Genomic DNA, 23,668 nt, shown 5'->3' on the forward strand with positions numbered 1-23,668 from the left:
TCTATAACATACTAAACATTAACCTGAAGATGAACCATCCCCTTAACATGGTAATTAGGGTGTGGCCACAAAAATGGGCGTGGTCCAAAAAATGACAACTCTTTTATCAGGCCTCGACTGGCAATCTGTGGGCTCTGGCAAATGCCAGAGGGGCTGCTGTAAGATGCCATAGACAGACACTATTTAGTGGGCTGTTTGGGCTTCTGTGCGGCCTGCTGGGGCCTCTGGGTACCTGAAATGCCAGGGCCTATTTGGATTCTCAGTCCAGACCTGCTTTTTGTCCCTTTTTCTATTTCCAAAATGTTGGGAGGTATGCATTGTTATGGTTTATAGCAACAAGAGCAGAGTTCTAGTGGGACTCCTGGCAATGCAGGAGGTTTCAGAGGGGCAAATAAGTCATGCCGTGATTGTCCCGCTTCATGCAGATGGAAGCTTGCGGGTTATAGTATCACAGACAAATGTCTCTTTTGGTTTGCCGTAGTAGGCAATACAGTCGAGTGATGCTACGAACTTTAGTTACGGGTCCCCGTCACAAAGCACGCCAAAGCAAAACAAGCTCCCAGAACTTCTTCTTGCTCTGCTCAAGACTTCCGGTCTGTACCGTCACGTCCGCTTTGCAGTGTCTGTGCTGGAGCTTTCACATTCGGTGCTGCGGGGATGTCTCAGCGAGAATGGGGGGTGGTGGAGGTGAGTGAGCGATAGGTCCGTACTTTATTCAGAGGGTTTCTATGCTGCTGTCCCTGGCTCTCCGGCTGCTGCTCAATTATATGTCAGCGCGTCACATTCTCTTGTATCAATGGCTGAAAGACAGGGAGAAGTCTGCAGACGTGAAGAGCTGCAAATGCTGCACAGAAGCCCCAGGCCGGGGTACATAAGGAACATATTAGTAGCATTTAACAACTGCTTGATATTTCATTTAAATGCATCATGAGCGTCCTGTCTGCAGCTGTCAATCACTTGTTGCACTGATAATCCCTCATTGAACCTGGAGCAAAGGCTGTTATAGGAGCAATAACACCAAAAACAATGTATCAAAGTAATAACAAGATAATGTAGTGTTGCCCTGCACTGGTAAAACGTATGGAACGCATTTTAGGACATCCTGCAGTGAAATGCATCTCCTTCCTGTGATGTCCTATGCCTTCAGAATGGCGCATCAGTTGCTTTTACCGTCACTCATGGTCCAAATCTGCAATCACACCTCCTCTACCCTCACTTCTCAGCCCTCAGTATTCTGCCGTCAACCCTCCATCCTCCGCCCTCATTCCTCTGCCTTCCGCCCTCAGTCCTCTTCCTTCAGTCCTCTTCCTTCCGCCCTCGCTCACCACTTTAAAAACTTATGGATAAGACTGTCGGATGAAAAGAGAGATCTGAGGGGGGAGTGCTCAGCAGCGAGGGCGGAAGGAAGAGGACTAAAAGGAAGAGGACTGAGGGCAGAAGGCTGAGGGCGGAGTTCGTATGACTGACAGCTGAGAAGGGATGGTGGAGGACGGAGGTGTGATTGCAGATTTGGACGATGAGTGACAGTAAAAGCAACCGATGTGCCATCCCGAATTACCATTTAAGAAATACATCATCCAAAACCTGTCACGGTCATGTAGGAGTCAATGGTCGAGGTCCCTTGAACCATTTGAACACATTAATAGCCTTCATGATGTTTGAGTTTCTTTCTTTGCCTGAAAACTGGACCGATTTGAGGGGGGGGTTTTTTTCACCGAAAACCTGATCAATTCGAGTTTTCGAATTGTTAATCCAGAACTCAACAAGTTTTTTTTCCGTTTGAGCTTTTTCTTGAATAAGAAACCATTCAAGGTATATAAAACTATAAAATCTGACCTTTGATAAATAACCCATGTGTCCCCAACAGACTTGCATTGAATTTGTCTGCAAGTGCTTGCATCAGGTGATCGATGTTATGTTATAACATGGCTAATTCCAAGCAGCTTTCAATTGGACTTCATTATTTATTTATTATAGTTTTTATATTATTTGCATTTTTCTGCTGACTCATTCCAGCTTTCCAATTGGGGTCACTGGCCCCATCTAAAAACGATTGCTTTGTAAAGCTACAAACGTATTGTTATTGCTACTTTTTATTACTCATCTTTATATTCAGACCATCTCCTATTCATATTCCGGTCTCTTATTCAAATCAATGCATGGTTGCGAGGGTCATTTGGACCCTAGCAACCAGATTGCTGAAATTGCAAACTGGAGAGCTGCTGATTAAAAAGCTAAATAACCACAAATTATAAAAAATAAAAAGCCATAGCAAATTGTCTCAGAATATCACTCTCTACATCATACTAAAGGTTAACCCAAAGGTGAACAACCCCTTAAAAATTCCATTGTACCCCTTGTTACAGATAAGTGCAATGAATAGGGCTTGTACTAAACATACATTGTTGCCCATTGTTTAAATCAGGCAGAATCTATGGATTTTGTTATTTCTTGAGCTAAACAGAGAGATTAAAGCAGAAATATGCACTTTAAACACTTTATTTTATTATAATTGGAATGTATCTGCAAAACATTATAGTTTGACTCTTACAGATCACCTGGAATAAATAGCTATATAACTTTAATAAGTAATCCCAGATAATGTACATTATGTAATAGACGTTGAGCTGCTTATTTATTAATCCAAATCTTGTATGTCTGTTAGTATGCCTGTCACATGATCATTATGTGGCTTGCTTAGTTTTGTTTATTTTACATGCACTGCTTGTTATATTATATTGTAACATATATCATCCTACAAATTGTCCAGTGGCTATGTATTCGTATTTGAACACTTAATTAGTGAAAGTATGACTACACTGCCTAGATAGCTTGTTTAGAGTGCTGTAAGTCTTAGCTGATGTGTGATCAAAGTTAGCCTTCAATTGAAAGCTCTGCTTGTATGTCCAGCTCACTCTGGCTGTTCAAATTGGCCCATGAAGGTATCCGCTCTACATACCTGTATGTTGTAACCTTAAACTCTGAAATGGCCCACATGTTTATTAGGGAAGCACTGAATCCACACTTTTGGGATTCAGCTGAATCCTTGGTAAAAGATTCTGTGACTACTGAACTGAAACTTAATTTGCATATGCAAATTTGAGATTGGAAAGGAAAACGTGGAAACAATTTTTTTGCTTCCTTGTTTTGTAACGTCACATGATTTTCCCTTCCTTCATATGCAATTTAGGATTCCGATTCAGTTTGGACGAATCCTGGATTCTGTGCATCCCTGATAATAATGGGTTTGTCAAGAGATTCAGGCTAATGTATAGTCACATCCACTGTGAATCAGGAGCACTTTAACCAGCCTGCTGTATTGGTGAGCGTTTTTTTTACTTTGATAAATATATGTTGCATCCAGGGGCGATCCTGGCCATGTTGGCGCTTGGGGCGGCCTTCCTTTTGCCGCCCCCCACCCCTCCCCATGGCACTCACCAGAGGCGGATGGGCCTCAGGGGAACACAGGGCGACACGCCCGAGTGTAAGAGCCCTTATTGTGTGGTGCACTGCTACTGTGGCTACCTTAGGTATCCTAATAATCTGTTGTATATAACTATAACCCACTCTGTAGGTGCTCAGTGAAAGATTAATGGAGATCCATTCAAATCCAAGCCATAAGCATAATGTATGTAGCTTATAATGGCTTCCCTTTATTAGTGGCTACATTTAGACACAAAGAATTACATGTTTTGTTACCAGTGAAAATGACATTGACCAGTGAATAGACCCTTTAGATCCTTGAAATTAAGCAAATATCTGCCATTTAGGGCTACTGTAATGTACAGTAGGTATAAGATTTATTATTAAGAATCCTCAAAAAAGTAGGCAATTTCCCACAGTCCTATTTAACCAAACAATCTTGTATGGTTTGTTTGAGCTTTCCTTTTACTAATAATAGGACTGTACCTTGTAAGCGATGTTTGCTTAGTTGCCTAAATCCATCTAAATTCATCCATCACGATTCCTAGCTTTATATCTCCCCTACGTGTAAGGGGAGTTACATTTTCAATGTGATAGACTTAAAAATACCTAGCCATGGGACTCTTTACATTGTGTCTCCTGGTGTCGGAACGCAGAAATACTTATCCCTGACTCGTAGATCTGAGGAACTCTTCTGTTCCCCTGCGTCAATAGGTGCAACAGCTCTCAATTTGAAATGGAAGCCAAAATGGACTGAACAGCATGTGAGCACAACTGTACACAAGTGCAAGGAGCATAGTTTGACACATTACTTGCGGGAACTGCAATTATATTTGTGGACGTTTATGAGCCCTAATGTGTTTTGAAGTTGAAATGCTTTATTTTTTACCATCTGCAACTACAGTACCTTATTTTAAATTCAAAATTTAATTATACCAAATTTATATATTACAGAAGTGACTCGTTGAGCTGTACATTTTTACTAATACAGCTATGGGATCCATTATCCGTAAACCCGTTATCCAAAAAGCTCTGAATTACAGAAAGGCCATCTCCTATAGACTTCATTTTATCCAAATAATCCAAATATTTCAAATTAAATGGATTTTTTTATTTCTTTGTAATAATAAAACAGTACCTTGGACAGGTATGGGATCCGTTATCTGGAAACCGTTATCCAGAAAGCTCAGAATTACGGAAAGTTTGTCTCCTATAGACTCCATTTTATTAAAATAATCCAAATTTTAAAAAGTAATATCCTTTTTCGTTGTGATAATAAAACAATACCCTGTACTTGATCCCAACTAAGAATTAATTCTTATTGGAAGCAAGACCAGCCTGTTGTGTTTATTAAATTTTTACACAATTTTCTAGTAATTTTCTTTACGTTATGAAGATCCAGATTGCGGAAAGTTCAGTTATCCGAAAAACCCCAGGTTCTGAGTATTCTGGGTAACAGGTCTCTGATCTATAACAGAATCTAAGTCTGGATCAGACAAAAGAATGTCCCAGTTATATTTGAGAATTTTGTGCAAATTCATACCATTATTGATTAAAACAAGTGATGAAATTAATGAATCTGTTGTTTTTTCCCCACTGCGCCTATCAAATTGTTATGTGCATAGAGCGTTATATATGTGTGTATGTAATGAGCTCTGGTCTTACAATTCATATATAAAACTAATAAATAGTGTTAACAACACCTTGTAAAGGTAATAACACTATTATATATCTAAGTGAAGAACACTAAACATTTGGGGTTTAGTGAATCTACATTTCTGTTCTATAGAAAACATCTTTTTCTATTCCAACATAATTTTATCATGTCAATTCTTGTTGCAGGATGTGCAGAAGCACTCTGTCCACACACTTGTCTTCAGGTCTTTGAAGCGGACCCATGATATGTTTGTGGCTGACAATGCCAAGCCAATTCCCATTGATGAGGAAAGGTGAGTCGTGTATTTATGTTGGTTATTTAATCAAAATGTCGTCCTTCCTAGCAGTATGACAATGTCAGCGATTTATTTTCTTTCTTGCTTACTAAATAGCATATCTGAAAAGCTTTAGTGCGGTTTTAGTGGATTTAGCTCTCAGCGGGATCTTGGAATCATGAGTGCACAGCCTGGTTTAGTTTAAACACGTCCACAGATAGTATGTGGTGTAGGAAATAATGTCTTCCTCTCTATAAATAATTTAAAATATATAGAAATGAATAGGGGTAAAACTGCTTTAACCCGTTGAATTGTATTTTGGCAGTTTAATGTGCTCTTTCTGTGTTATACAGGATCCGTTATCCGGAAACCGTTCTCCACAAAGCTCCGAATTATGGAAAGGCCGTCTCCCATAGACTCTGTTATAATCCAAATTTTTAAAAATGATTTCCTTTTTCTCTGTAATGTAATAAAACAGTAACTTGAACTTGATCCCAGCTAAGATATAATTAATCTTTATTGGAAGCAAAACCAGGGTTTATTTAATGTTTACACGTTTTTCTAGTAGACTTAAGGTATGAAGACAGTGTCGGACTGGCCCGGCGGGACACCGGGAAAAAACCCGGTGGGCCCCGACCCTCGTGGGCCCCCGCCGGGCCAGACCCCTTTACCAATATAAAAATTTTGAAAAAAAAAAAGTTTTCGGCGATGCGTATCGGCCCTCGCGCATGCGCACCGAGAAGCGCCGCTCGCACATGCGCATGGCGGCGTTCGAGCGGCGCGTACGCATAGTTGTGCCGAGTTCTGCGCGTCGCTGTAGGGGGGCGGGGGGCCCTGGACCAGCAGTCCCGGTGGGCCCCGGGCCCCCCAGTCCGACCCTGTATGAAGATCCAAATTACGGAAATATCAGTTATCCGGGAAAACACCAGGTCCCGAGCATTCTGGATAACAGGTCCCATACCTGTATGTTGAAACAGCTACATTTAAAGGGATGGTTTACCTTTTAAAGGAGAACTAAAACCCCTTTCTAATAAAAAGTGCCGAAAGATGGAGCCTGTGAACTTTGCTGTGCTGATTCTGCAATGAGGGGTAATTGCCAGGTTTGGGCCATTTACTTGTGTGGACACCTCTGTGGGTGGGGGAGCAGGGAGGGGGGATTATGGAGGGTAGTGGATAGGGGTTTTTATAAGCAAGTTCTCCTTTCAGTTAACTTTTAGTATGTTATAGAGTGGCCAATTCCAAGCAACCTTTTAGTTGGTCCTCATTATTTATTTCTAATAGTTTTTTTTAAAATGATTTGCTTCCTTCTTCTGACTCTTTCCATCTTTCAAATGATGGTTACTGACCCCATCCAAAAAAACAAATGCTCTGTAAAGCTACAAATTACTTTTTTAACCCTTCTTTCTGTCCAGGCCCTTTCCTATTCATATTGCAGTCTCTTATTCAAATCAATGCATGGTTACTAGGGCAATTTGGACCCTAGCAGATTGCTTAAATTGCAAACTGGAGAGCTGCTGAGTAAAAAGCTAATTAACTAAAAAAAAAAAATTGCAAATTGTTTCCTAATATAACTTTCTACATCATACTAAATGTTAACTCAAAAGGTGAACAACCCTTTTAAATATATATTGTGAATAGTTTTTTGCATATAGTATTAATGTATGCATGTATAGTTTAAAAGATCACGCTTGATTTAAAAACATAATGCATAAAATAATAAGGACTTGTTAATGCACTTGTATTGCACAGAATCAGTATGGACACGGATATTTCTAATTACTAGTGATGCACCGTATCCTGGATTTGGCAGGATTCAGCTGATTACAATTACTGAATCCGAACCCTTAAAATCATCTGAACTTTGACACAGACAAATGCTTTCCTCTTTGCTTTCCATAATTTGCATATGCAAATTAGGGTTTGGATTTGTGTCAGGATTGAGCTGAATTCTTCTGGAAAGATTTGGGGTTTAGCCGAATCCCGAAAATATGGATTCTGTGCATCTTTACTAATTACACTACTGACTACGGCCAGTGTAACATATAATCCCCAGTTCATAGAGTAGACTGTCAGAGATGCTAAAGCCTCATCACACCTGAATCCTACTCTCTGAAAAAATAATTTGTAAGAGACAAGTACTCAAGAATCTGCTGCCCTGCTGCTCTCCCTGTGCCTTGAAGCAATGTTTCCAAGGGGTGTAGGCAGATGCGGTGTATTTTGGATGCAAAACGTGACATTGTGCTGAAATTTGCCCTGTGCCTTCAGAATACAAGGGGAGCAGCAGTGATCCATCATTTGGCCCTAGCATAAAGCTTTATGGAGATACCTTGGTTCATTTATAATATGCAGCCCATGGTGTTGCCATTATACGGCTAAGTTTCTACATTCATATCACAAGCAACTAATTGGATCGACCAAAGTTTGTTTGCTGTTGGGCCATCTTAAATCTAAAAAGTTCTTGAGGGGTTGGTAAGGTAGAATATGAACAAGTACACAGAACATTGGCTGCTGCAAAATGACAAAATATATAAAACACAATATAAAAATTATGTTACTGTGCATCTAAAAAATGTTAAATTGTTAATATCTTTTCCCTGTTAGCCACAAGTTAAAGATGTCCATAAAGCTACGCACAGAGTACAGCTCTGTCATGCACATGCCCATTCTTAAGGAAAATCGAGAAAAGGGCCACCATGAAGCATATGAGCATTATACGGCACATCAAGGTATGTCTTTTTTTTTTTATATATAGAGATATATATATATATATATATATAGTTTTTTTTCCAGATAACTGATCTTTCCAAAATTTGCATCTTCATACCCTTAGTCTGCTAGAAAATTATGTAAACATTCAATAAATCCAATAGGCTGGTTTTGCTTCCAATAAGGATTCATTATATCCTGGTTGGGATCAAGTAAAAGGTAATGTTTTATTTTGCATTTAAAAATGTGAGTTATTTAATTATAATGGAGTCAATGGGAGATGGCCTTTCAGTAATTCATGAATAACAGATCTACCTGTAATTTATAAGGCCATCTCAAGGTCATTTTCTTTAAGGGGTCGTTCACCTTTAAATTAAAATGTAGAGTGATGTTCTGAGACAAATTGCAATTGGCTTTCATTTTTATTATTTGTTTGCAATTTCAGCAATCTGGTTGCTATGGTCAAGTCATCTTAGCAACCATGCATTGATTTGAATAAGAGACTGGACTATGAATAGGAGAGGGTCTGAAAAGAAAGACGAGTAATGAAAAGTAGAAATAACAATACATTTGTAGCCTTTTTTAGTAAAAAAGTGCATGTAGAAATAGGGTTTAATCTGTTTCTCTGGGAGCCTTTCTACAGCTCAATGTGGATTTTTTGTTTCCTTAGCCTTAAAAAAGAATTATAAGTCATTGCTTAAAGGGATTTTTATGATGTCGTTTTTATTTCTAAATTACAATGTTTACACTGCAAATAATTCACTCTACAATATAAAATGTCATTACTGAACCAGCAAGTGTATTATTTTTTAATTTGTAATATTGGTGTGTAGGCAGCCATTTCAGGTCATTTTGCCTGGTCATGTGCTTTCAGAAAGAGCCAGCACTTTAGGATGGATATGCTTTCTGGCAGGCTGTTGTTTCTCCTACTCAATGTAATTGAATGTGTCACAGCAGGATGTGGTTTTTACTATTGAGTGCTGTTCTTATATCTACCAGGCAGCTGTTATCTTGTGTTAGGGAGCTGCTATCTGGTTACCTTCCCGTTGTTTTGTTGCTAGGCTTCGGCGGGGGGGGGGGGGGTAGGTAGGGTATCGTTCCCACTTGCAGAACAGCAGTAAAGAGTAACTAAAGTTTATCAGAGCACAAGTCACATGACTGGGGGCAGCTGGGAAACTGAAACTAAGGAAACTAGCCCCGTGACATATTTCAAAATTAAATGTAAAAAAATCTGTTTGTTTCTTTGCAAAACAGATTTCAGTGCAGATTTCTGCTGGAGCAGCACTATTAGCTGATGCATTTTGAAAAAAATCATGTTTTCCCATGGCAGTATTCCTTTAACCTCAATATGCTTAAACACTTTTGTTTCTATAGGGATTGAATCTGAATACATGTTAACTGGAACACACCCATACCCTTCAGGCCCAGGTATGTTTACCTCCACATGTTAACTGCCACAAGTTAAGTCCCCTCTAATCTCAGATTTTTGCTTTCACTGTCTGTCATACTGTAAATGTTTTCTCTTTACTTGAGCTAGCACACGCACGCTATGGTTTTGTGCTTAATAGAAATGGATGCATAACATACAAATTATTGTTTTTTTAGCCTTGGCACTAACCGCTGATACTCAGATACAGAGAATGCCAAGTGAATCAGCAGCCCAGTCTTTGGCCTTGGCTCTTCCACCATCACAGTCCAGGTAAAAGACTTGCTTTTCAATAAGACGACAATCTGTGTTAGTCATATATTCTGTGGCCAACTACATGTGAACATAATGCTTTGATATCCAGACAGGCACATTGATAGATAATCAGTCGGGCTATGGCTCAACTCAGCCCATGTATGGCCAGGCACATTGATAGATAATCAGTCGGGATATGGCTCAACTCAGCCCATGTATGGCCAGCTTTAGCTATACACAGTATTTATATTTCATAAATGGTTGGTCCAGCATAATAACCATATGTGTATGTATGTGTGTGTATATAGTGTAATAAATATGTGGGCTTCAGTGTACAGCTCAAACCTATATACTTTTGTAATCAACATAGTTTTTTGAAATATCTGAATGGGTTTACTATGCAAGGAGTACAAATCTTTATGTGCATTCATTTATAGCTATTTATAATACACAAAAGCCATGAATATCTTGTAAATTATATCCTTAGAAATGGTAACTAGTGATGTCATCAGTTATAAACGGTGAGTAGTGATGTCATTTTTGTCACATGACTCACTAAAACGTGTGTATTATAATAAATAAAGTAGCCCCTATTGTAAAAAAGGATATTAGAAGTCACCTAGGAGTTACATGTCCTGTATAAAAGCACTTGGCCTTTGGCCTCGTGATTTTATATGGTCATGGAACCCCTCGGTGACTTCTAATATACTTATGTTTTACAATAGGGTCTACTTTATTCAAAATATATTTTGCCTCCTGCCTCATCAGGTTAGACGCTCAGCGAACTGCTGCCAGTGTTGGAGATATTTACAGGCACGCTGGACTTGCTGAACGTTCCCAGCCTCCAGGACTAGCAATGGTAAGTTCTTAAATTTATGGACAACACTAGAACTTTTATATTGATCTGTCATGGCCCTGGGAATGTTTGCTACTTTATAGATCTTAGTTTAGATTTGCACACATATTAATGTGTTTTCTTGGTTGAAAAGTGCTTTTTATATTTTGAAAGGAAAGGTCAAAGAAACATAAGGGTATGCATTTGTAAAAGTATAATTTTATTAATATACAGGCTTCTATGGAGTCTGGAGGTACGAAAAACTCTGCACTTACAGCAAAGAAAGCTCCTACCATGCCTAAACCCCAGTGGCATCCACCTTGGAAATTGTACAGGGTAAGTCCTTCCCTCTGCTGGATTTGTCTTTATCAGTATTTATTTATTATATTATTTGTTGCATGACACACAGCAAAGACTTTATAGAAATACAGCTGGTTACAGGTGATCTCTCTGTTGCAGGTTATTAGTGGCCACTTGGGCTGGGTGCGATGTCTTGCAGTAGAACCTGGAAACCAGTGGTTTGTAACAGGCTCAGCTGACAGAACGATTAAGGTAGGACAACTTCACTATGTCACTGCAGTTTTGTTCAAATTGTTTGTACAGTTCAGGAATCCTCATCATATGTGTGTGTTTAGCTAGAATAGAAAATATTTCCTTCAAAAATATTATTGCTGGTTTTGTCATTTATTTTTTGGCATGCATGAACATGGTACTGGAGTCAAACATCTGTTTTGATTAGGAGCTGGATAATTGTCGCAGCTAAGGGAGAGACCAGAGGCTGTCTGGAACTGACTCTGCTACCGAGCCAAGATTTTGTTATAAATGCACATATAGCTGAGTGCAAATAATATAATGAATCATTTATATTTGCTATAAGTAAGTTTGCCATCACAATGTGCAGAAACAGCAGTACTCACATGCTCACAATAAACCTTTTTTCAAATTGTACATGATTTTTTTTTTGTGGTCTGAACTGACATTGGCAGGCACATTTATCAAGATTCCAATTTCAAAGTTTTTTCGTTTTTTTTTTTTTTTTTTTTAACTCGCATGAATTAGATTTTACTCTAAATTCGATTAGGGGAAATTTATTTAAAAAAATTGAATATTTCAAACTCAGACTAATTTTACCAACCCGAAAACTTTTCCCAGAAAAAAACTTGAATGTCAGGAAGGCTCCAAACATTTCCAAATTGATCACTGCTCCTCTCCCATAGACTAATACAGTAATTTGGCAGGTTATAAGTGGCGAATATTAGAATTCTTAAAGTATGATAAATCTCAAAAATCGGATTTGAAATCTGCCCCTAAGGGAAAGCTAGAGCATTTGCCCTGTACTATTCTCTTTATATGCAGCAATAAAGAAGGAGACCAAGAGCACAAGGTTAGACGTGACGTTATCCTGTTATGCTGATGGAATATTCTAATTTCATTTTATATGTAGTGATATTTTAGAAAATAATATGATGTATTTTTCCTTAATTTTTCTGTCTTCATGTAAATTCAGGTTTGGTTATTTTGTTTTCTTGGAAAACTGTGTTTAATTAACTTAAGATAACATTTTCACCATTATTCCTGCTTTCACTATAGATATGGGACCTGGCAAGTGGTAAATTAAAGCTGTCTCTGACAGGACACATAAGTACTGTCCGAGGGGTGATTGTAAGTGGCAGAAGTCCCTACTTGTTTTCTTGTGGGGAGGACAAGCAGGTCAAGTGCTGGGATCTGGAATATAATAAGGTATGGATTGGATAAACAAAAGCCATTTTTTCAGTTGTTCTGTTTATAATTAATCTTAGAAGTTTTCATGCTAACTTCTAAATGTTTTTGCTACTTAGGTTATCAGGCATTACCACGGTCATCTAAGTGCAGTCTATGGTTTAGATCTGCATCCTACTATTGATGTGCTTATAACTTGCAGCAGAGACTCCACTGCACGTGTAAGAAACAATATTATATTTGTACTTGGGGAAGCTCAAATATCTGCATAGGGCCTGCATTACTCATTATATATATATATATCTATATCTATAGATATATTCATATGAAAAGTTTGGGAACCCCTCTCAGGACAGAATAATAATTTACTCCACTTTCAACAAAAAAATAACAGTGGTATGTCTTTCATTTCCCAGGAATATCTGAGTACTGACGTGTTTTCTGATTTTTAGTGAAGCATTATAAAGTTGTATAAATTAAATCAGATGTGAAAAACTGCCTGTGCATTTATTTTGCTAATTTGAATGCATGTAACTGCTCAATAGTGATTACTGGCAACACCAAATTGGCTGGATTATCTTGTTAAGCCTTGAACGTCATAGACAGGTGTGTCCAATCAAGAGAAAAGGTATTTAAGGTGGCCAATTGCAAGTTGTGCTTCTGTTTGACTCTCATTTGAAGAGTGACAGCATGATATCCTTAAAGCAACTCTAAATATCTGAAAACGACGATTGTTCAGTATCACAGTTTAGAGGAAGGCTACAAAAAGCTATCTCAGAGGTTTAAACTGTCCGTTTCAACTGTAAGGAATGTAATCAGGAAATGGAAGGCCACAGGCACAGTTGCTGTATAACCCAGGTCTGGCAGGCCAAGAAAAATACAGCTTATGAGGGGGATTGTGAGAATGGTTTCAGACAACCCAAAGATCACTTTCAAAGACCTGCAAGAACATCTTGCTGCAGATGGTGTGTCTGTACATCGTTCTACTATTCAGTGCAATTTGCACAAAGAACATCTGTATGGCAGGGTGATGAGAAAGAAACCCTTTATACACTCACGCCACAACAACGCTTGTTGTATGAAAAAGCTCATTTAGACAAGCCACAGTCATTTTGGAACAACGTGCTTTGGACTGATGAGGCAAAACTTAGTTATTTGGTCATAACAAAAAAACGCTTTGCATGGTGGAAGAAGAACACCGCATTCCAAGAAAAACACCTGCTGTCAAATTTGGTGGAGGTAACATCATGCTGGAGGGCTGTGTGGCTAGTTCAGGGACTGGGGCCCTTGTTAAAGTCGAGGGTCAGATGAATTCAACCCAATATCAACAAATTCTTCAGGATAATGTTTAAGCATCAGTCACAAAGTTGAAGTTACGCAGGGGTTGGATATTTCAACAAGATAATGAACCTAAACACACTTCGAAATCTACAAAGGCATTTATGCAGAGGGAGAAGTATAATATTCTGCAATGGCCGCCACAGTCCCCCGACTTGAATATCTATGTGATGATTTGAAGCAGGCTGTCCATGCTCGGCTGCCATCAAATTTAACTGAACTGGAGAGATTTTGTATGGATGAATGGTCAAAAATACCGCCATCCAGAATCCAGATACTAATCAAAGGCTATAGGAGGCGTGTAGAGGCTGTTCCTTTTCCAAAAGGAGGCTCAACTAAGTATTGATGTAATATGTCTGTTGCGGTGCCCAAATTTATGCATCTAATTTGGTTTTGATGCATATTGCATTTATTCTGTTAATCCAATAAACTGTCACTGCTGAAATACTACTGTTTCCAGAAGTCATGTTATATATTAAAAGTAAAGTTGCTACTTTGAAAGCTCAGCCAATGATCAACAAAACTCCAAAGAATTAATTAGGTTCCCAAACGTTTTCATATGACTGTATATATAGAAGTTGACTTTTATGTTTCAGAACATTGATTCTCACATTGGTGAGATTTGTTTTTACTGCTAATGTTTCTGCTCTGTTTAAAGATCTGGGATGTGAGAACAAAAGCCAGTGTGCATACTCTAGTGGGACACACCAATGCTGTGGCAACCGTAAGATGCCAAGCTGCAGAACCTCAAATCATCACAGGTAAATTACATGAAATAAACACTTAAATTTAAAGGCATTTTAAAGCACCAACAAGATCCATGCTTCAAAAGTTGCCTATTGGAGTTTCAATTCTTTGCTTTTGATTATCATTAGAAATTAATATGCTGATGAACAGTGGAGCATCTATAGAAACAATGAGCATTTTTAGTAATGCCAATACCAGTCAGAAAAATGGGAAGCTACAGGGTACAATGTTGGAAGCATGGCGTGGCTTTCATTCACATCATGCCTAGGAATTCACTCTTTGCAACACAAGGGGCAGATTTATCAAGGGTCGAAGTGAAAAATCGAATTTCAAATTTGAGTTTTTTATTGCCAAAACTGTCAACTTTGACTAGGGAATTGTTAAAATTTGATCCGAATTTGATTTTCGAGATTTATCATACACAGGCCCTTTAAGAACTCAAATTCGACTATTCGCCACCTATAACCTGCCGAATTGCTGTTCAAGGAAAAAATTAAATATCTTTCAAAGACTATAAAATATCTCTTCAAATACGTTTTTTTTAACTGCCTCAGGTTTGCTATGGTACCTTTTTCATGCATAATCACTATATCAATGGTTTGTTTCCTTGTGCGTTTCCAGGAAGCCACGACACCACAATACGACTGTGGGATATGGTTGCTGGCAAGACCCGCGTTACATTGACAAATCACAAGAAGTCTGTCAGAGCTGTTGTTCTGCATCCAAGACAGTGAGTATATAATGTTGTTTCTCTGTAACGTGAAAAAACCAATGTTATGTATAAATGAGAAGAGGAACATCCTTAGAGTGTTTAGTCTGAATGTTAAGTAATAATAAGAATAATTAAAATAGGATGGCAATTCCACTACCTGAATGAAAATTGAAAGGGATAGAGAGTTGTGTATATTTTACACATGCCTCAGTGTGCCACTGGTGCCTTGTTGGCATTAGCCCCATAAAACTGAGCAGCATCCATTTACAGTATTTTTTTTCTTTCCAAAACTTGCACTTGTTTTAAACCTAATGTTTGCATCCACAATAGTAAATGGGGCACACTGACTAGCACCCTGTTTCTAAAACTTGGACCCTCAACCTATAATTAAGGGTTAAAGCATGCTGGTAGTTATACTCCAAGAACATCTGGGAAACCATGGTTAAAGGGGTGGTTCACCTTTAAGTTAATGTTTAGTATGTTACAGAATTGATAATTCTAAGAAACTTTTCAGTTGATCTTCATTATATTTTTTTTTATATAGTTTTTGAATTATTTGCAGACCCTTTCCAGCTTTCCAATGGGGGTCACTGACCCCATCTAAAAAAACAAATGCTCTGTAAAGCTACAATGCCCCTCCTATTCATATCCCAGTCTTCCATTCAAATCCATGCTTAGTTGCTTAGAGTAATTTGGACCCTAGCAACCAGATTGCTGAACTGGAGGGCTGCCGAATAAAATGCTAAATACATCAAAAACCTCAAATAATAAAAAATGAAAACCAATAGTAAATTGTCTCAGAATATCATTCTCCATATCATACTAACAGTTAATTTATAGGTGAACCACCCATTTAAGAAACAGGTTGAGCCATTTTATTGGAAGTTTAATGGCACTTCCTGCATACTGGTGACGGACCTTGCCCTGACATCCTTTTATTCTCTTGTCTTGTGTCACTGGCTTTTACAGTATTTGTGTGGCCAGATACACTATAACGATCTCTGGTTTGTACTGCCAACTTCTGCGAGGTAAGTTTTATTTTCTAATTTCCCATTGAGTCAGTATTGGCCTGCTGTAAGTACCCTGTACTGCCTATGTATTTGTGATTGTGTAATCTGGTGGACTTCTAATGGAACTCAATATAGCTGCTAAAAACTGTTTTAAATGAGACACGCGCCCATATTATATCTGCATAGATATTCCCTTTGTAGTAATCACATTTGTGTAGGAAAAATTCTAGAAAGAAATATCTGTAACTCCTTGGAAACACACACATCTCCAGTGGGCACCCATGAAAGAAAGAAACCAAGCATGAAGAATGTGTGATATTGTGCCACGTTGCCTCTCAGTAGAAAGGGGCTATTGACCTAGAAAAGAATTACTGCTTTCCTTGAGGTACATTAAATGGAAGAGTTACAAACAACGAAAAGCTTAGTATTACACATTTTGTGACATAGCGAGACTAATAAAAACACCTTAAATCTCCCTTTGAGGATTGTTACAATCTGCTAAGCAACCCAAGTGATTACAAAAACAATTTACAGGATGTTTATAGCTCTTGTGTAAAATATATATATAATAACTTGTCTTCTGTGTAGAGCCACTTTATTAATCACAAGATATTGTGTCAGAATTACCCTGTCCAAGGAGCTTGTACATCACACTGGGGCAGCAGATAGTCGACCTTGTTCTCTGCTACTCTTGCAGATATCAATAATGTTTGTTACAATAAGGCTGATGGCACACAGAATCTTGGCTCCATTGCTCTCTGCCTGTGGTTTTGTTTTTTTCAGGCTGAGAGAAGTGGATCCTCTCCCTTGCACAACTCAGTACAGGAAGAAGAGCTGAGCAGGGATCATCCCGAAAATGCAAAGCAGGTGCTTTTAGGCTGATCCCCACTTGGCTACATGAAGTGGAGCCAAGACGTAAGGTGTACTTTTCAGTGCAGTTTTACTGAGGTGTGTAAGGGAGCAGATCTGAAGTGCTGTCTTTGTAAACCGGAAGTGACATAATTGGAAGTAGGCGTGATCCGAAAAAAGGAGTAAAACTCGCTATTGAGAAGACCCGCAACCTGAACTGCGACCCGCAAACCCTCATTTTATTCCAAATACTTCAGATTTTTTTTTTAAATTTACTTTTTCTCTGTAGTAATAAAACAGTACATTGTATATGATCCAAACTAAGATTTAATTAACCAATATTGGAAGCAAAACCAGCCCATTGGGTGTATTTAATCAGTACATGATTTTAAGTAGACTTAAAGTAGGAAGATACAAATCATGGAAAGATCCCTTATCCGGAAATTAGCATAAATCTGGATAACCAGTCCCCTACCTGTAGTAATATTATATAAATATGTAAAATAGTCACAAAACAGCCTTTACAAAGACATGACTAAAGACCTTTTAGTCATATGAGTGACAATGAACATAATAGAAGATCTGCAGATAAGCAGTATTTTATACCTATCTATATGATATGGAGTCTAGCTTTCTGTACATGTACAGTCTCTTTCTCAGGTGATGGAATAAATGCCATAGCTGCAGTTTTGCTTTTCCTCTCGTCAGCACAGCTATTTTGTATAGGCCCTTAAACCATATGTGCATTATGCTGTTAAGCAGTTTCTTTTTTTTAAATTCCAGGTACACGTTTGCATCTGGGTCACCAGATAATATTAAGCAGTGGAAATTCCCTGACGGCAACTTCATCCAAAATCTTTCTGGCCACAATGCTATAATTAACACGTTGGCAGTGAATTCTGATGGTGTGCTGGTGTCTGGAGGTGAGGAACAGCTTCTTTCTGCTTATTTATCCTGCTGAGAGTAAAAAAAAAAAAAAAAGCAAATCATTTAAACTGCCTCACATCTGTATAGTGTGAAGTCTCACCCTGTCTGGCATCTCTTCTCTCTTTGTAGCTGATAATGGAACAATGCACCTGTGGGACTGGCGGACAGGTTACAATTTTCAAAGAATCCACGCTGCTGTTCAGCCTGGCTCTCTCGACAGCGAATCCGGTATTTTCGCTTGCACATTTGACCAGTCTGAAAGCAGGTTAATCACCGCCGAGGCTGATAAAACTATCAAAGTCTATAGGGAGGATGAAACTGCGGTATGTATCCACCGAAAGCCCTGGTACTATTGGTATTTATATTGTTTATATTGTCAGTGTGCAAAAAAAATAGGGGATGCAACTATATTTCTACAGTTTTGGGAGCTTGCTTCCATCAAAAACATTTGAAATAAATAAAGGGCTTGGAGCACTTTGATGTTGCATGCCACAACGAAGGGGCAGTATTCTCATAACAAGACCATTGTTGCTCTATGGCAAATATAAATCTACTGTGGGGGGCCACACCATTACTGTTTTCAGCACACAGGCATTTTGGTCTGTTCAGGTATGGGAAGCCCGTTATCCAGAAAACTCCAAATGACAGAAAGGCCATCTACCATATACCCCATTATAATCAAATAATCCAAAAAATTTTAAATGATTTCTTTTTTCTCTGTGATAATCATACAGTAGCTTGTACTTGATCCAAGCTAAATATAATTAATCCTTATTGGAAGCAAAATCAGCTTATTGGGTTTATTTAATGTTTACTTGATTTTCTAGTGGTCTTGGTAGTGGGCTAAATTATGAAAAGATCCATTGTCTGGAAACATCCAGGTCCCAAGCATTCTGGATAACAGGTTCCATACCTGTATATTAAACTGTTGCCTGTACAGGTATGGGACCTGTTATCCAGAATGCTCGGGACCTGGGTTTTCCCAGGATAACAGATCTTAATTTGTAGGGATGCACCGAATCCAGGATTCAGCCTTTTTCAGCAGGAAATCCTGAATCCTTCTGCCCAGCCGAACCGAATCCTAATTTGCGTATGCAAATTAGGGGTGAGGAGGGATGATTTTTTGTCACAAAACAAGAAGGTAAAAAATGTTTTCCCTTTCCCACCTCTAATTTGCATATGCAAATTAGGATTCGGTTTGGTATTCGGATGAATCTTTCATGAAGGATTCGGGGGTTCAGCCAAATCCAAAATAGTGGATTCTGTGCATCCCTAATAATTTGGATCCTCATACCTTAAGGAAATAATTTAAACATTAAATAAACTCAACAGGCAGGTTTGGCCTCCAATAAGGATTAATTATATCTTAGTTTGGATCAAGTACAAGTTACTGTTTTATTATTACAGGGAAAAAGGAAATCATTTCAAAAATTTTAATTATTTAGATACAATGGAGTCTATGGGAGATGGCTATCCCGTTATTCAGGATTTCTGTATAATGGATCCCATACCTGTACACTATTCTCTGTAGTTCCAAATGTAAATAATTGCCCCAATCACTTGATCTGAATCCTGAAGACCAACCACCATGTTCCCTGTTGCCAGTGTGCAACAGGGATCATGGTGGAAAATCCACATGGTGGAAATACTTATATTTCATTGAGCTGATGTAGAAATGTTTTTAGTGCAAATTAGCAAGTTGGAGAAGTTGAATCCCTACTGCTTCTTCACCTGTTTATTATGTTAACATTTATATCTTCATTATACTCCATGGATGAATAGGGAGTATTATCTGAATGGTGGATTCACTGAAACGCTCTTGCTTCTACACTTATTCAGTGCCTTTCCTCCTTAACACGACTATTTGTTTTATTCTGTTTGGTGCTGGCCTGTAACACGGACGGATTTGAACTCTGGTGTTCATTTCAGACCTGCCTGCCTTCATTTTCCTATTATAATTCTGTCCATCGTGTAGCTGCAGGGTTTTAATAAGGCTCTTCTCAGCGGTACTTCCTTTAATTAGATTCATGACGGGCCCCTATCACTTGATGTAAGTCTCACACTGAGAACGTTGTGATCTGACTAGCCATATAAATGATTGAAACAAGTTTTAGAATAAAATAAACAAGTATCTCTGAGTATCTCACATTTTAGACTGAATTATTTCTGTGCCAGGAGCTGCATAAATGTGTATTGAATAGTGGGAGACTTTAACCCCAGCTTCCTTATGCTGTTTAGTGTTTATATGAAGATAAGCGCTGTTTAAGGATATAATTATGACTCATTGGGCAGCACTTGTTCCATTCTGTTTCCTATAACCCTTTGCTTATTTCATGTAATTGTCTGTTCGTATTTAAAGATCAGATGGAAACGTGTTTCTGATTTAATGCATTTGTAATCTATTTGTTCTTAGGAGTGCCATGCCTTCAGATAGAAAGGCATCCTGTACGTTCAAGTATAAGATTTAAACAAAAAGATGTTTCTGGTGCCCTGGTCCAGCCTGGTTATACATTATCCCATGCTTATGCTAAGGGGCAGATTGATAAAGATTTGTATTCAAACAAAATGTTGGTGCTTCTAATCAGACCAAGATTATTCTGAGGCCACATTTCTGCTCCAAGCTGCCACAGTCAGGATTATTATATGATCGGGATGCACCAAATCCACTATTTTGGATTCGGCCCGAACCCCCGAATCCTTCGCAAAAGATTCAGCCGAATACTGAACCGAATCCTAATTTGCATATGCAAATTAGTGAAGGAAAGGTTAAAAATTTTTACTTCCTTGTTTTGTGACAAAACGTCACGAGATTGCTTTCCCTGCCCCTAATTTGCATGTGCAAATTCGGGTGGTTTATAGGTATTATGCAGTGCTAATTATAAATTACTAAATAGAGCTTCTTCTAAAGTTATGTGTTTTTATTAGAGTGATGATTCACCTATAAGTTAACTTTTAGTATGGCTACTGCTAAGCAACTTTTTAATTGGTCTTCATTTTTTAGTTTCTATTGCCACCTTCTTTTGCCTATTTCCAGCTTGCAAATGGGGTCACTGACCCCATATAAAAACAAATGCTCAAAGGGTACACATTTATTGTTATTGCTACTTTTTTGTTACTCATCTTTTTATCCAGGCCACTCCTATTCATATTCAAATCTGTGTGGTTGCTAGGTTAATGTGGACCCTAGCAACCAGATTGCTGCAATTGCGATCTGGAGAATTGCTGAATAAAAAGCTAAATAACTCAACAACTGCAAATAATAAAAAATGAAGACCAATTGCAAACTGTCTCAGAATATCACTACATACTAAAAGTTCATTTAAAGGTGAACAACCCCTTTAGGCCACACATTCCCAAAATGGCACCGTTTTTCTAAACCACTTCAGACCTGGCATTGCTCATTGAAGCCAGCACGACAAGTTCTGGCATGAAAAGTGTTGGTTTCTTTTTTTTTAACATCAGAATTTTACACTCAGCTTCCTGTATACATGAAATAATTTTACATCTTTAAAAAATGGGATATACCATGGAATGAATGTATTTTATTGCTCCCACAACTTTATAAATACTCACCCTATGTCTACGTTCAATACAGACATGGATTTGTTGGTGTCTTTGGCTGTTAAGGAAAGGGAAATATTTATAGGACTTTTAACTCCCTTGGAACTCAAAGGCATTTACAGGACTTTACATCAGCCACAGCAGCAATCACAGGTGCCTGGTCTCTAGCATATGATCCATCCTCAGACTTGTATGTAGTACTATCCTTTATCTGAATAGAGCAAGTAGTTACTGCCAACAGTCTTTGAAGTGCAGCTGTTTAGGGGACAACACAGGCACAATGTTCTAGGTCTAAACCTGTTGATAGGAAGCAGCACAAACTTTTGCCTTGACCATATATGTTTGTTTTTAATGTTATTGGTCCTGTAATTATCAGGGACACGTGCATGTGCTAATGTACTAACATTTTCCTTCTACTCCCCTTTCAGACTGAAGAGACTCATCCAGTCAGCTGGAAACCAGAAATTATTAAAAGGAAAAGATTTTGATGAGTTGCATCTGGACACTGGTTTTTCTCTCTTTTTTTTTTTTGTACATTTGTTTATCAGAGGTTGTCTTAGCATGGATTCTGTTACAGACATTAAGCACATCCTTGGCTAATGTCTTTGTCTTTCATCATTGTATTTAAATACATCCTGTTATGGCTATTTGTTCCTCGATCCCTGGAAGCTAGAAACTTTTTTTAAAAAAAAAAACAAAAACCCATTAAAATAAGAGACTTCCCAATCTCCAAAACAAAAGCTGCTGTTGCCTGCCTGTTCCTTCCTAGTCATAAAGAGATGAACCTGTTAAAGGACAATCAATCCCTCTTGTCTTCTTCCCATGCTGCACTATTTCTATATTACTGATTACTCATTAGGTCAAAAATTATATTCAGTCATGCACTTTTCATAGCCATGATCTTGGATCTATCTTACAGTTTTGTTCCGTAATAGGAGTAAACAGTAATTTACATCTCATTGAAACGGAGGCTGTTTAATTGCTGTTTTTTTCTAAATGTAATTCTGCAGTTGCATAAATGGGGCATAAAGAATATAATCGTTTCCGATTCCAGCTGCTGTGCGCAAAACCCTTTTAACAAATGAAAAAGTAAACTTTAATGGTGAAATACATTTGAAGTAATGTAAACTTGTATTTACTGTTCATAATAAGCTATAAGGGTATATGGGCACAGGGTAGAGTCCTGCGCAGAAACAATTTCTAAGACCCGGACCCAATCCGCATATTTACCCACTTTGATCCGCTACCCGGACCCTGAACTGCCTTATCCGAAACCCAACCCGCCAACCACCATCAAACAAGTGATTGTGCTGCAAACCGTTAATGACGTCCTCAAAAGTGGGAGGAACAGAACTTTAAAAGGAGTAGAATATAGACAATATTACATAAGATAAGAAATTTAGATGAGACCCGCAGACCCAAGGGTATACCCCACACCTGAAAATCCTCCCCTCATTCCGCAGGGTGCTCACTGCAGGAACTACTGTGCCGTAGTTTGCTGTTTTCTCACCCAGATTCTATGTTGATATATAGATATATCTGATTTAACTTTACCTTTCCAAAACATTAATGGGGCAGATTTATTAAGGTTGGAGGTTTTATTTTTCACGAAAAATTAGTTTTCAAGGTTATTTGAGTAAAAAAACACAAATTTTTCGAGATGTATTCTAACCCTGTAAATAGCTTTAATCCAAAAATATACCTCCATACACCAAAATACACACATCTAAAACCTGTCAAGGCCATGTAGGAGTCAATGGCAGATGTCCCCTGAACCATTTGAAGATGTTACTAGCCTTCATGATGTTTGTTTGTTTTTTTTTTTGGAGGGTTTTTCCTGAAAACGTAATCAATTCGAGCGATTCAAGTTTTTTTTTCACCGAAAACTTGATCAATTTGAGTTTTTGGGTTGTTGACCCCGAACTCACTGATTCAAGTTTTTTCTTAAATAGGAAACCATTTGAGTTATGAATTCATTCGAGATATATAAAACTCGACCTTTGATAAATAAAGTGTCTCCCAAAAGACTTGCATTGAAATTGTCTGCAAATGCTTTTCTTGCATCACTGCTTTTCAGGTGATCGATACCTAAAAAAAAAAAGCAGACTTCCAGCACATGAAGCACTCTTTGAACAAATGGAACCCTTATCAGTCAAACTGCAGAACAAAAACTGAAAAATAATCTTAAAATTCCACTGTACCCCTTGTTGTACACGTGTGCAATTAATA

At 38.2% G+C, this 23,668-nt stretch overlaps 1 protein-coding gene across 1 annotated transcript; it reads left to right on the top strand.

Annotated features, from left to right (window-relative positions):
- Positions 1–616: 616 nt before the first annotated feature.
- plrg1.L (pleiotropic regulator 1 L homeolog) lies at positions 617–22,234 on the top strand. Its single transcript, NM_001095058.1, is given in 15 exon segments — positions 617–687; positions 5,266–5,372; positions 7,956–8,080; positions 9,435–9,488; positions 9,666–9,759; positions 10,510–10,600; positions 10,811–10,912; positions 11,036–11,128; positions 12,167–12,316; positions 12,415–12,516; positions 14,292–14,394; positions 15,002–15,110; positions 17,735–17,874; positions 18,008–18,201; positions 21,868–22,234. Coding segments are annotated over 15 exon segments (1,554 nt in total). The 5' UTR covers positions 617–657; the 3' UTR covers positions 21,928–22,234.
- Positions 22,235–23,668: the final 1,434 nt, after the last annotated feature.

Source organism: Xenopus laevis, chromosome 1L (assembly GCF_017654675.1).
Source record: "Xenopus laevis strain J_2021 chromosome 1L, Xenopus_laevis_v10.1, whole genome shotgun sequence".
Lineage (NCBI taxonomy): Eukaryota > Metazoa > Chordata > Amphibia > Anura > Pipidae > Xenopus > Xenopus laevis.